General features: G+C 53.5%; 1 protein-coding gene across 2 annotated transcripts; it reads left to right on the top strand.

Moving 5' to 3' along the window:
* Positions 1–2,107: 2,107 nt before the first annotated feature.
* Positions 2,108–12,339, top strand: LOC112989599 (acidic leucine-rich nuclear phosphoprotein 32 family member B). 2 transcript variants are annotated; one of them, XM_064497263.1, is made up of 7 exons: positions 2,108–2,293; positions 6,654–6,803; positions 7,322–7,444; positions 8,470–8,668; positions 8,974–9,092; positions 9,514–9,568; positions 10,413–12,339. In XM_064497263.1, the coding sequence occupies exons 1-7, from the start codon at positions 2,240–2,242 to the stop codon at positions 10,499–10,501; spliced, it is 789 nt and encodes a 262-aa protein (XP_064353333.1). In that variant the 5' UTR covers positions 2,108–2,239; the 3' UTR covers positions 10,502–12,339. The 2 variants fall into 2 exon arrangements, with proteins under 2 accessions (XP_064353333.1, XP_064353332.1); XM_064497262.1 differs by having other exon boundaries at positions 8,971–9,092.
* Positions 12,340–14,130: the final 1,791 nt, after the last annotated feature.

The following is a 14,130-nucleotide window of genomic DNA, read 5'->3' as shown; positions in this document are numbered from 1 at the left end:
AAGCCAGTGGCCTGCCGCCAAAGGGGACAATAAGAGACGAGAAGACTAGTCCTGCAAGCCCTTGTGTTCCTGTTTACTTGCAGCCTTGGTAGTTGGTCAGAGAGATTTATTTGGATATTTTTAAAGATATTTTCTAATGAAGCCAGCAGCAGCGGTGCCCACATCCGGGAGGATTCCTTCTCATACCTCGCCTAGGGGAGAGAGGCAGCGGCCGCGTTTCCAGCTTGGGCTTCTCCTTTTCTTTGCGTGCCGTGCACGGAGGGCAGCATCATTTTCCTTGCCGAGCATCCTGTTCCTCCCGCATCCGGACACGCCGCCCTGTAAAGGACCATTTCTCCTTCACCAGGGGTCTCTGGGAACGACGGCATTGTATCACGGCGAGACCTTCCCAAGCCCCAGCGGGTCGTGCCAGCACCACTCTACCATTTGGAAGAGCAGCTGGGTGACACCGCCGGCATTGCCGGGCACAGGCACTCCCTGCGGCGTGAACCTCAGGGGATGCAATGGCACCAGCAACCTTCCCTCCTTCTCCCTCTCTCCCAGTCTCAGGATCGCAGGATTCAAGCCTGCCCAACTCCTGGTGCTCAGTGCTCGTAGGACAGCAGCCCCGGCCAGGGAGAACTGCAATCCTCTGCGAGTTGCCCATCAGATCTTTACACGGGAAAATCAGCATCGTAACCCTAATAATAACGAGGGAGTTGCCGCAATGATCTCGTCCTTCCTGATTTAACAGTAAACCTGACCAACTCCCTGGCTTTATCAGCATCCTTGGCTGTGACGCCGCGGAGCGGCATAACCCCAACGGCTGCTGAAAGACACGGCCCAGGGCAGGAAAGGAAAAGCGACGCCCGAGGAGTGACGTCCTCCCCTGCAGCACAGGACAAATCGCTCGCTGCAGAAGCTAAGAAGATGCCTGGGTATTTTAGGATCTGTTTCTACAAGTGGCTGTGTTGGGACAGAGGAAAAGAGCAGCTGGCTGCGGCAGAGGGATGGGAGGGGAGCAACGGGATGGGGAAGAGGAAATAACTCAGGCCAGAACTGCTGCCACACATTTTTGTACCCTGAAACTGAGGTTGCCCAAACAGTGTTAGTTTTTAGAAGCGGATTAATTGTTCGGTGTCGCTGTTTCCGAGGATAAACGCAGCCAAAAAGGACGCGGGCTGATTTGCGCAGGCTGCACCACACCAGCAGGCTCGGCGGGATGCAGTGGGCACGGGAGCGGAGGTTCCCCTCCGATTTCCTCTCCGAGCTGCTCGCACATGGTGTCAAAGCCCGGGTGACCCTCCGGGCAGGCAAGATGGAGAGCGGCCGGTGACTGAGGCACTTTGGCTACCCCAGGCTGGTCACTTAACCCCGGACCCACGGAGCTATTCGGCACACGAGCGGGAGCCGGCTGCTTCGGCAGCCTGGCACTCGCCCTGTGGCACCTTCCCTCCATGCGAGGAGCCCGCAGACCCCCAAGGCCACCCCAGACCCCCCCGAAGTCCTCGCCGGCAGCCACAGACGGCGCAGGGAAGATGCTCCCGCTCCCCCCACCGTCGGCCCGGCTGCCACGCTTAGGCCTGAACCTCATCTTCTTGCCCCGAGAAGGTGCCGGAAGGGCCCTCGCCATCTGAGGGGCTGCCGGCCTCCACCGGGCCCGCGGCTCCCCACGTGCGGGCCGTGAGGCGTCCCGCAGCCGCCGGCCTTCCCCGGCGGGATCGGGGGGGAACCAGCCCTCCTCATGGCCCCCGGAGGTGCCTCCGAGGGGAAACGGCCTTTTCTCTGCTCTCCCTCTGCTCCAAAGCGGGGGGAAAGGGAGGCAAAATGGGGGAGCCGCCATCATGGCGGGGTGGGGGAGCGGCGCTTGGTTAAAAAGGAGGCCGCAAACGCCGCGGCCCCGCTCAGCCGGGCGCTGCGGCAGCGCCGCGCTGTTCCTCCCTCAGCCTCGTGCCAAAAGGCGCGTTTTTAACCGAAAAAAGCAGCCCCCGACCCACGCCCCGAGCCGGGGCCCGGCGGCGGCGGCGCCATGGCGGGGCGGGGCGGGGCGCGGGCGGGGGCCGGCAGGCGGCGCTGCCGCGCGGCGGCGCTGAGGCGGCGCGGCGCGGCGGGGCGGAGGCGGCCGGCAGGGGGCGCCGCGCCGGGGCCCCTTTGTTGCCTTTGGCGCCTTCCTCTACATAAGCGGCGCGGGCGGCGGCGGCGCGGTGCTGGCGCGGGCTCCGGCGGGACGCGGCGGCGGTTTCGCAGAGCGGGCGGGAGGATGGAGATGAAGAAGCGGCTCACGCTGGAGCTGCGGAACAAGAAGCCGGGAGAGGTGCGGGGGCGGGGGGGGGGAGGCGGCGGCGTGGCGGGCCGCGCTCGCCCGACACGTGTTGTGCGCGGCGGGGGGAGGGGGGGCGCCCGGTGCCGTCCCGTCCCGTCCCGTCGCGGCAGCGCTGCCCCCGGCGCTACCCGCAGCGGCTGGTCCCGCTGCGAGGGGTGCGGCGCGCCGGGCCCCCCGGGGGGGGGGGGCTCCCCCCCTCGGCTGGAGGTGGGGGGAAGGAAGGGGGGCGCGGAGCAGCATGGCGGGGGGGGGGTTCGCCCCTCTGCGCCCCGCCGCGGTGGCCTCCTGCCCTCAGCGCCGCGGCTGCGGGGCGGCGCGCACGTGTGCGGCCGGAGCGGCGACACGCGCATATCGACACGCGCACATTATATATATATATATATATATTTATGTATATAATATATATACGCGCACAAGATGGTGCGGGGCGGGAGGCGGCCGGGCTGAGATGGCTCCCGCCGCGCGCGGGGCCGCCTAACATGGCCGGAGCGGGGCCGGCCGCGGCACACGCGGCTCGGCCATGTTAGGAGGCCCCGGGGCCGCCGCCGCGCTGGGCCCGGCCCTGCCCTGCCCGCCGTAATGGCCGGGGGGGGCTCGGCCCGGGGGGGGGCAACAGCCCGGGCCCCGCGTGGGGGGGGGGGGGCGCTGCCTCGGCGCCGGGGTTTCCCCAGCGCCCTCCGGGCCCGGCGTGAGGCTCTGCCCGGGGAGCGGGGAGGGGGGGGGGGGGCGGCGGGCCGGGGCCTGCGCAGCGGCGGCGGCGGGGGGAGCGGGCTCCATGCTGCCCGCCGCGGTGGGGAGCCGAGGCCCGGCAGCGGGATCGCTGGGGAGGCGAGGTGGAGCCGCCCGTCCCTCTCCGAAGTTTTGCTGGCAGAGGCCTCGCAGCGGTGTTTTCCAAGCCCTCCTCAGGGCTTGAGGAAAAGCGAGCCCAGGAGGACGGGATGGAGGGCGAGGTTTTTTTTTCCGGGCAGGAGAAGCGTTGTCGCTGGCCCTTGGCGTTGCCGTGTGGCGTCACGAGCGCGCTGTCACGAGCTGGCATGGCTGCTGGGCGACTCCATCGCGGGCCTTGCGGTCAGGGCCTGCGCGATGGAGGGAGCACGCTGGGAAGACTGGGAACGCTGACAAATTGTTCCCCATAAGTTCTGTAAAAAGGGCTTCCCTTTGATGGGAAGATGTTGAAATGTTGCTGGGTAGCGAGATAGGTGTGACAGAGCCCAGCTTCTCAGAGAAGAGGCTCCTCTTGAGTCCTAGCTGGCCCAGGCTGAGAGGGGCTACGGCAGAAGAGCTGCTTGGTTGCTGTCCTGGTCAGAAGAGGTTAATCAGTGCGACCAGCGTGGAAATAAAAACACCAGAGGTGGTGGTGGTAAACCTCTGACTGAGATGGTGTTTGCTCAGGTTTCACCTGTGAGGCCATAGGGATCATCGCTTCCTCCGTGCGCTCGGTCAGCCTGCTGCGCTCTTCTTCAGTAGCGGGTTTGCGAGCGGCTTCTGTGCTATGTGTCAACGGGCATCCACGCCCAGTTCCCTCGTGTCCTTCCCCTTCTTAAAAATCTTCTCTTTTTGGTGAGAGGTGTTTGCAGCGTGGCTCTAAGTTGCGTTGCAGCTGGCAAAGTTGGAGGGCCTGAAGATAACTTGCAGTAGGAGCAAGTGGAGCTGCTGTTGAGCCTCCACCCTGAATCCCCAGGGGTCTTTTTCTGTAGTGCAAATGAGCAGTTTCTCCCACTGCAGGGTGGAGGAATATGAAAAGGCCTCTCTCTGCCAGCACGTAGGTCAGTATTGACTTCCTGGGACTTGCTTGGGCGAGGGATTCAAGACTATTCCAATCCATGTGCCCCCGCCCCATCTGGAGCTGGGATGCCTGAAATAGTGCTTCCAGGATGTGAAGGAGTCATGTTGTCAAGAGGAACAGCAGCACAAACTGTTCTCTCTCTGCTGCTGGTGATTCATGGAGAAAGGGAAGAACGTTGCAAGCTCCTCCACGAATGTAGTCAGAAGTACTGTTTGGGCTCATTGGGAGGCTTTTGCACCGGTAGTCCTGGTAGATAAAGCGTGGCTGTTGACATCAGAAGTGAAATTCTTGTACTTGAGTTATCTCCATTTATTAGTGGGGTTTCCTGTCTCACCTGAGGGTTTTCTGTTCAGGTTAAACCTTTGGGAGGGGAGGAAGCTTGTTGCCAGGGTGTAAACAAAGCTTCAGAGCTGAAGGAGAACGCTGTGACACAGCCCTTCGGCCTGAAAAAAGGAATAAGGTGATATCGGGGCTGTCTTAAGTCACTTTTCTGTTGCTCAGTTTTCTTTGCTATCCTTTTCCTGTACCTGCTTTGCTGAACTTCTTGCTTCCCAGTGCCTGTCTGTGGCTGGTACCTCCGTAGCCAGGCAGAGGAATGCTGCCTCTTCTGGTGGGGCCAGTTGAACTGCGTTGCTGCTGGAGTGATTAGATCGCACTGTACACAGCAAGTCAGCCAAGGCTTGAGGCTTGGATTTTTGCAGCCTTTAAAAGTATTTTTGTCCTTCAAGCCTGTATTCATGGCTTGCTGCTGCTGTGTGCGCCAGGCTTTGCTTCGGTAACAAGGCAGCCCCTTATCTCGGGCCAGCCTTGCCAGTCCTGCTGGCCTTTTTTAGTGAGATAGCTGGTGAATGCCATTCCTCCACTCTTGTGACAAACTGCTGTGTCTCCATAGCATGCTGGCGTGGTCAACCTAAAATTAAGCTGGGAGCATAAAGAAAATGGGCTGTAAATGAAGCTCTTTGGAGAAACGGAGGTTAGAGAAGATCCTTTGTGGATGGCAAAGGAATTTGCCGAACAGGAACTATTTGGGGACATGTAAATATTCCCTCAGCCTGCCAAGTGCAGGTTTCCTCTTGTTTGACACCAGGCGTTTGAATGGTTGGCATACTGCAGAACTGAACAGATTCGGAGCATGTATGCTCTACAACCAAAGCTGGTATAAGCCAGTCTTACTACTGAAAGAGGCAGTCCTAGCTGCTTGTTCCTGTTCCTGCAGTTGCCCTGCCAGCCCGAAGCGTTTGTTCTGTGATCTAGGGCAAGGATCTGACCCGGGTTAGAGCTAGTCTCTTCTTGGCCAAGTTAGTTTTTAACCCGATAGCTTTCATGATTGCCTCTGTGGCTGCACCAATGAAGAGAGAACTTGAGTGCTGGCTTAAGCCAACTTTATGCATGGCAAACCAGTCTTAATTGGGTACTTAGGTGTTAGAAGCAAAATGAGCTCAACTACAAAATGCTGGATGCGTGTTTGCTGCTTGACTGTGAGCCCTGACCAGCAGTATCACTTTGTGAATTCACATGCCAGTTCATCCAGAGCTTGTGCTTGTTGTGGAGTTGGCATGGCAGCCCTGAGAGTTAGTCTGGCTGCACTGAGGCAAAGGGATCTTAAAAATGACTTCCTAATAGTTGGCTGATACGAGCAGGAGAGGTAAAACTGGGCAGCTGCAAAGGAGGAATTTGGAGAGCATTGACAGCTTTCTAGCCAAGACTATAATTTTGCATCCCGCTGTGAAGAATGTGTGGGGTAAAAGCATGTTTTAGAAACAGGCTGTGAGGGCTGGAGCTTGAGCATTCAGCAGTACTACTTTAGGGGGAGATGGGTTTGCCAGGTCTGTTTACCCTTCAGATATTCGGTGGGGAGTGGTTCTGTGCTGGTGCTTCCTGGGCCCAGTGTCACAAGGGATCGTTTCTCCTGAATTATCAGGTAAAGGTGACTGCTGTGTGTAGTCTGCATCTGGTCAAATGTTAGATGTCATCAGTGGCCCTGCTCTCAGGTCCTAGGATTGAGCTCCTCTGCTTGGAGGCCTCTAGGCAGATGAGTCACCATTTTTTGTGTGGAGACTATTACTGGGAACGGATGAGTCCTTTGAAGGCAGGTTTTTCAGCATCTAAGGAAGATTTAGTACTGGTGAGAGACCTGAAGGGGATAAAACTGGGTGACTTTGGCCTTTTGTTCAATAAAGCTTAAAGGGGCTCTTTGAAAGTTTTTTGAGGCCTTGCAAACAAAACATTTTGATGCAACCTCATGGTTCAACCCGTTAATGTTTCTTAGTGGAGAAGGTGGACCTTAACTGCAGTCATATGATGTGATGTAGTAGTGGTAACACATTGCATAGCCTGTACTTAACTGTGGTTAGGACTGCGTCCTTTATGGAGTCTGGGCCCTCCAAGCATTTGGCTTTAAAATCTTTCATGTCCCTCAAGAGGTAAGGAGACCTTCAGACATGCCTGCTGCTTTGAAGTGTCAGTCACTCAGCCTGATGTCAGCTCAGCAGGTTAATGCAGCTTGACTTGAGGTGAGACTCAGCTGGGTTTGTGATGACAGCTTCTGAGTGTCTCTGTTGCTAGGTGAAGGAGCTGGTTCTTGATAACTGCCGTTCGGATGATGGGAAGATCGTTGGGCTCTCTTCAGATTTTGAGAACCTGGAGTTCCTCAGCATGATCAACATCAACTTGCTGTCTGTCTCCAATCTCCCCAAGCTTAACAAACTCCGCAAGGTGAGTCAGACCTGTGGTCCCATTTCTGGCTGCACTCTTAGACTTCTGCCGCCCTGTCCTCGTTGAGAGTTGGTTTCATTCCTCCAGTAGCCCGGAAAGGGGGGTTTGGTTGTGCTGTTTCTGCGAGTGGACCTATGCAACCTGAGCAAGTGAGAGAGATTGTTTTCTAGTATAAAACAAATGTTTTTGAGCTCATTCCTTTTCATAGTGTGCTTTTACTCTTGCTTTTGCTGTTGTACTACTGTCAGAAGCTTCAGTAGCAAAGTGAGTATTTTGGATTGTGAGGTTATATAGCTAAAAGGATAAGTACCTGCTGTGTCCTGCAGTACAAAGGTGGCTGGGGCTATGTTACCTTGGCAAAAGGGTCTCAAGTGAAAACTTGAATTGCTATTCCATGGCATGGTTTAATGAACAGGGTCTGGAATTTGGATGCCTGTTTTAGGCCAGTTCTTAGGGATTTTTATTCCTTATGCCATAAGTTGTACACCTTGTGACTATATGATATTTCTTCCTGGCAGCTGGAGTTGAGTGATAACAGGATTTCTGGTGGCCTTGAAGTTCTAGCAGAGAGAACTCCTAACCTGACACACTTGAATCTAAGTGGCAACAAGATCAAAGACATCAATACCCTGGAGCCCTTGGTGAGTGAAAGGCTGTGCTGGCATCTAAGGGATGACATTTTTTCCTTTGGGGAGCATGTATGTGCAGCAGAAGTCCAACATCTTGGTAACTGTTCCAACAGCACTTCGTGGTTCTGATGGGAACAGATGAGTGGGTCCAGTTTGAGGCTGGGCTAATAGTTAATGGCTCCTCTATCTGCAAAACCAGCAGCCAGTTGCTAAAAGAAGCATGAAATTGGGCTGGATGAGTAAAACTGTGGATGCAGTGCTCAGTGTCCATCTGAGAAAGGACTGTTAATGGTTCGGATGCAGTTTGAGGTAGGTGGCACCTGGGGTGTCATGGAGATGAGTTGCTTGGACACCAGTGAAGTTGTCCATCACACTAGTCCAAAGGCACTGTCCTGCTGGGCTGTGACCCTCTCACCCTGGGTGATCACCCTTGTGATCCTGACTCTGTAGCTGAAATGTCTGATCTAGAGCATTTGCCTCATTAGCTGTTGCCTTTGGGGCAGTCCTTCCATCCTGTCCAAAAAGAAAGAGCTTAAAACCTTGTTGTACTCTCTTGCTTAGCCCAGTATACAGTGCGGTAGCCTGACTGGGAGAGCTGCTGTGGCTGTGCTGAAAAGCATGTGATGTGCAGCCTGCAGGCAGTGTAGTTTGGTCTGCCTGTGTTGCTCTCCCAAGTATTTTGTCTGGTTTCTCGGGCAGGATGAATCTGGCTCAGTGATCCTTCCTGCTGGGGGAGCTGGGCATTCTGTGCTTGTTGCCCACTGCCTCCAAAAGGGAACAGGATTTGCAAATGGTTTCAAAGGGAGCTGGCCCCAAGGAAGGGAGACTATAGGGCAGAGGAGCTGAAAAGGTATCTTTGCCACGGACATTTAGCACAAGTGATAGTGTATCTCTGAGGAGCGCATGGTGCAAATAATGCATGTGAAGACACTTCTGTAGTAGATCTGGGTAGCAAACCAGGTGTTTAGAGGGTCTTTTAATGGCTGCCTGATCTTGAAATAGTGTCATCTGGTAAGTGGTCTAATTGATCCTTGCAGAAAAAGTTGCCGAACCTGCACAGTCTGGACCTCTTCAACTGTGAGGTGACAATGCTGATCAACTACCGGGAGAGCGTGTTCACCCTCCTGCCTCAGCTCACCTACCTAGATGGGTTTGATGCTGATGACCAGGAAGCCCCTGATTCAGACCCTGAAGCAGATGGGGATGGACTGGAAGATGAATATGAGAATGGGGAAGGTAAGGCTTTACTTGGTTTTCTTGGGAAACCACCCCTTGCCCCCTTCTGCAGAATCATGTTGCTGAATAAGTGCTGATTATAACTTGTCGCTAAAGTAGGGGCTGTCTGGATAAACCCCATCCCTTTCTCAGGCTGCATGAGAAATGAAACTTGCTCTAAGCTGACTGGGCTTGTTGCTGGCATTCCTTGTGCATCCTTCTCCTGCCTATTGCTTGTGTAGCACTGGGGGTCAGAGGTGTGAGCATACTCTGGGGATAGCAAGTCTTTGGGAACCATAACATGCATCTTCCTCTTTTGCTAGAAGGCGAGGAAGAGGATGATGATGATGAAGAGGATGATTTGGATGAAGAAGTCATCGATGATGAAGAAGATGAAGATGATGATCTGGAAGGTGAAGAAGAGGAGGATGGAGTAGATGATGAGGTGAGGCTTTCTGACATAAGTATAGTGCATTTGTCCCCTAATTCCCTTGTGACCCATCTGACCAGATGGATGTCACAGATGCCTGCTTGTGGGCAGATCTGAGGGGTGCAGAAAAGCCTCTGGCTTTTTCCGTACAGGTACCTCTTGACTCCCTGTCTGTGGAGTTTGTGAATTTGGTATTTATCCATTGCTCGGCATGGTACTTCCTGTAGCTTCAAGTGATAAAGCCATAAAACTCCCTTTGTAGGGACTGAAGACGCTATGTAGGAGACAATAGTGCCTTTTTTCCTGCTCTTGGTGTGGAGCTGTCCCTAAGACTAGGGGAGGGTGGGAGCAGAAGTGAAGGAAGATGATGCTGCAGACTTGCACCTTACTTGTGGGGTTGTGGTCCTTGTAACAAAGTATGGTATTTTGACTTAAGGAGGAAGATGAGGAGGAAGATGGTGAGGAGGATGAAGAGGACGAAGCTGATGATGGTAAGTTGAATTCAAACAAACTGAGTAGTTGCAGAGCTGTATCAAGAGTCTTGCACGTTTGCCGTGATCTTAGGACTTCTCCAGCTTTAGTGCTATACCCTTGTCTTCAGCTTTTCCCTGATGAAGAGTGCAGTGTTCTTACCTCTGGGCACTGCTGAAACTGCTTATGTCTGTCTGACTATTGATGGTCATTAAAACCAAGGGGTCATACAGGAAACAGCATTTAGTGCCTGTTAATACTAACCGAGCTGACTAAGTCTGCTAAATATTAAAAAAGGTAAATTGCCTGGCAGACCGGTTCGAAGTAGCTTGAGCAGATATTCCTTGCAGGAGCTGGACTTCTGTCACCGGAACTCTTGCTAGCAGTCTTTCTGAGGAAATGTTCTTAGAGCTACAGCTTCCTCTGGACTTTCAGCTGTAGGGAGGGGAGGACTGATCTGCTTGACTTGAGTCTAGGCTGCTCTGGCTAGAGCAGACTATAAACACATGAATGTTGACAGAATATAGAAGCTGGCAGGACTTTAAATGATCTTGTATGAGCTTGATTAAACTGAGTGAATTCTACAGATGTTGCAGTCTTGGGGGTACTTAGTAAAAACATGTTTTTGAGTGCCTGCTGACATGTGGGATGCAGGGAGGGCATAGAAAATAGTTAATGTCTTATGCTAGTCCAGGCTTCTCTGGGGTGCCATGAGAAACAGCCTGGTGGATCTCCATTCCACAATGGCATGAGTCTAGTCTGTGCTTGTCCACAAGCAAGCTGTGGCTGACATGGCTTGAAGCCACAGTTCAAATGCTGTTCCGCAAGACTGAACAGAGCTTCACGCTTCACCTCTTTTTGCAGACCTTCCGCGAGGAGAAAAGAGAAAACGAAATCTAGAGGATGAAGGGGAGGAAGATCCAGAAGACGAAGAGGATGATGAGGATGACTGATTCCAGCGAGCCAATCAGTTTTACAGACTATGACTGTGCTTGTCTTAACCTCCCCGTTGTGTCTATGTGAGACTGTAAATCCCTGTCTCCCAGTCCTCCCCCCTTTGTATGGCTGCAGCGTCCACAATATATTTTTTTAAGATGTAGAATACTGTAGGCATTCAGGGGAATCTTCCATACAAGGCTCACTTTCTCACAAGTTTCTCATGACCAAAGGCTTTCTCCGTTCTGTGGTTTGTGCAGCAGTTTGCAAAAAAAAAAAAAAAAAAAAAAAAAAAAAAAAAATTTCCTCCTAGGGTATCTTTCGTGTCTGAAATCAGCCTTGCCACACACTGGACCCAGAGCTCCAGCTCGCCACCCTGCTTGACAACCGAGAAGGCGTGTTTGCTATCCGCATGCCCTCAGACCAGCTTTCTGAAGACGTTTGAGCCATCTTGCAGTGGGTGCAAATCTGGTTCATCTAAATGGACTCAAAGTAAATGATTACTGAGGTCTCTCTGATCAGAAATAATGGTGATGTGATCTCTGGAGATGCTTGAAGATACTTTAGTGCTGGGGATGTGGGGTGCCTGGGTTTACTGGGGGGGCGGTTGGCTGCTTGCAAGACCTGGTACCTCTGATGCACCTTGCAGTAGCCCTGCACTTGCTTTCCTATTTTTTTTATAAACTGGAATATTTTTCCTGTTGGCCACTGAATAACTTTGACTTGGATGTCCAAGTAAGTCTGCTTTGTGGCTGTGAGTGTCTTGCTGTGATGAGGTTTCTCCTCACCTTGTAGCAGTCTGTCTTTAGGAAGAGATAGGAAATAGCAGGTTAAGGGATACTGCACTTCTGTCAAACTCCATTTCGCACTGTACAGAACACATTCAACCAGTATCACTGTGATGCACCTAACTCGGCATTCCCCGGGAGACCGTGTTAGCCTATATATTCTCAGGGTCCTTCTGCTAGCCAGTAACAGCTCTGGACAGTTGCCTCAGTGCTAGCCTGGTGTATGCATTCTCCTCCTTTTTCCTTTTCAGCATGAAGAGAAGTGCATTGATCAGAAATCCAGCTCTTTCCCATTCGTACTATTTATGCACTACAGGAATGCAGACAGTGCTGTGGAGCATGTGTCCCTCTGGTCCGTGGTTTCCAGAACAGGGAGGGGGGAGAATCCAGCCAGGTTGTAGCTCTCCACCATAGGGTTTCTGACCTCTAGCTCTTCCTTCCTCTGCCTTGAGGTGTTTGGACGGCACATGTGTTAGCTTCTGGAGAGAACTCTGGCCCTGTGGCATCCAGGGATAGTAACTGTTCAGTGTTGGGTGCCGAAGATGCATGCTCAGGCAGGAATAACTCCAGTTCCACCTGGGTGTGTTAGATGCAGTGTTGAGGCTCTCCACTGGTGCAGATGCACTGGCACTTTGTGGAGTTCCTGGTTGCTCTGGGCAATCTTTTAGCACCCAGCACTTGAAGGTGAGCTTCACAGCAGTTCCTTCAGAGGAGTGTTGTGTGTTGCAGCACATCTAAGTTTCTGTTGCTTTGTTCTGTTCTTGCTGTTGTCTCTTGCATTGTACAGTAGCTATAACCATTCAGAGAAGAACTACTCCTGTAAAATGCAAACTGAGTAACTTATAAAATGTTAAAGGAATTTAAAAAGAGAAATTTCAGAGCAGCGGTTACTTCTAATTTTTTTCCCTGCATTTTTAGCAGATTGTATGGATTTTATATTAGCCTAGTAACTGTCAGGTTTTGATTGGTCAGACTAGTCCCAGAAATAAGGATCTCCAGCCCTTTTGTATCTTTTGTTACAAAAATTTGGATAAAACTTTTAATAAAGACTTCAGTTTTTAAAAATCCATTGCAATGAATGCTGTCTTCACTGCCTCTGCTCTAGGACCTTCAGAGCTGCAACCAACCTGCAGAACCACTGGGTTGAAGTTTTGGGGCAGTTTTTCTTGAGCAGCTGGAATCTCTTCTGGGAGTAGTGACTGTCCTGTTCATCCCAGGCATGGCCTTTTTTTGCTCTGAGCCCCAGCTGAGCAGATTCCTGGTAAGTGCAGCTTGCTGTTTTTTAAATCCCTGCTGCAGTCTGGTGGGAAGGGAGGCCTCTGAGCTGTGGTCACTGTGGGGATGCATGTGGAGAAGCTCTGCAGGGCTGTTTATCTGGGTGGAGGGGAGGATGGGGATGGAGCTGGGGGCTCTGCTCTGGGAAAGCTCAGCAGAGGAGCGATAAAGACCATGCTGAGGCAGCACTAAGGAGTTCCTGCAAAGAATGTGTCTGCAGGACCTATATAGGGGTGCTGCAGCCCTCTGCTATGTTGTGCTGCTGTCTCTGCTTTTGGAAACGGCCTCAGCTGGGCAACCAGGTTCACTGGTAGCTGCAGTGGCTGTTTCTGGTGAGCCAGGAGCTTGGTCAGTGCATGCATATGCCTTTCTGGTCTATATAAAAAGTCTCTAGCTAAACACTGAGAAATTACTTAAAATAGACCACTTTTGTTCTGCTGGAAACTCCTCACTGAGATCACAGGACTTACGCATTTTGGGGTGGCACAGGGTCAGGAAGAGGTTAGAGAGCAGTAAGTGCTGGATCTGAGGCTCCTGTGCCCTGGAGAAGGAAACAGGGTATTGGGGTTTGAGCACAAGCTGGGGAGGAACCCAGCAGTGGGCTGGGCTGGAGGATTCAACACCGCTGCCTGTGCCTGCCGGGGCTGGGAAGGCTGAGCTGCGAGCTGTGCCCGATCCCAGCGATCCAGGTTAGTTCTTCTATCTCCTGGCAGGGGCTGGAGACATCCTTTTCCTTACTGGGGCTGCCTTAGCCTGGTCTGGCTCTGTGATGAGTTGCTTCTCAGCCAGTTCTCTGCAGTCATGGGCTTTAGCTTGGGCTTTTTGCTTCTCTCTTGCCTGCTCAGAGCTTGGGTTGAAAGGGGGGGCCCCAGTGTGTTGTCCTGGGGCCAGCCTGAGGACCTAAATGGACACGAGAGAGGGAGGCACGGCAGCAGTGCAGCCAAGCGTGCTGGCTCCCAGCCCTGCTGCTGGCTCGAGGGGCTTGTGTGCTTTCCCAGAGATGGTCTCCTAGCCCTGCTGGCAGGAGCCTCCTCCATCTGCCGCCCACTCAGCCCTTCTCCCCCACCCCTTATCTCCCCACCCCAGACTTGTAACCGCTGAGGCTGCTCCTGCTGCCAGCTGTGAGCCCCCCCACCGGCTCGTGCTGCTTGCACGCCTTCCCTGCGCTTGCGGAGGCAGATGCACCAGCGCCGTGTCCGTCCAGCCGGCTGGCTTTGTGCTTTCCCCGTTTTCTCTCCTTCCTAGCCATCCTCAGCCCAGGCTGTTCCCCTGTGTTGGAGCTGAAAGGTGCCTGTGCAGGCTCTTGCTGGCTGACTCACCTGGGGCGTAGTCCCCTAGTCCCCAAAGAGGAGTTTGGGGCAGGGCTGCCTGCACCCATGGGTGTAGCTGGCTTGGGAAGGGGGTGTGTGTGTGGGGGGGGGATTAATTCATGGTGCTCTGAGATGCTGCTCCTCTGTGTGTGGAGGTTGCAGAGGAATGGAGGGGACTTGTGTCCTGGCCCCCCTGCCTTCTGCCCCTTCCTAAACCTGGGACTGTGGGGCAGACCCATGGAAACTCGGGTGCTTGTGGGTGCCCCACTGGTC

The sequence above is a fragment of the Dromaius novaehollandiae genome, chromosome 25 (assembly GCF_036370855.1).
Source record: "Dromaius novaehollandiae isolate bDroNov1 chromosome 25, bDroNov1.hap1, whole genome shotgun sequence".
Taxonomy (NCBI): domain Eukaryota; kingdom Metazoa; phylum Chordata; class Aves; order Casuariiformes; family Dromaiidae; genus Dromaius; species Dromaius novaehollandiae.
This window is presented reverse-complemented; position numbering and strand designations above follow the sequence as displayed.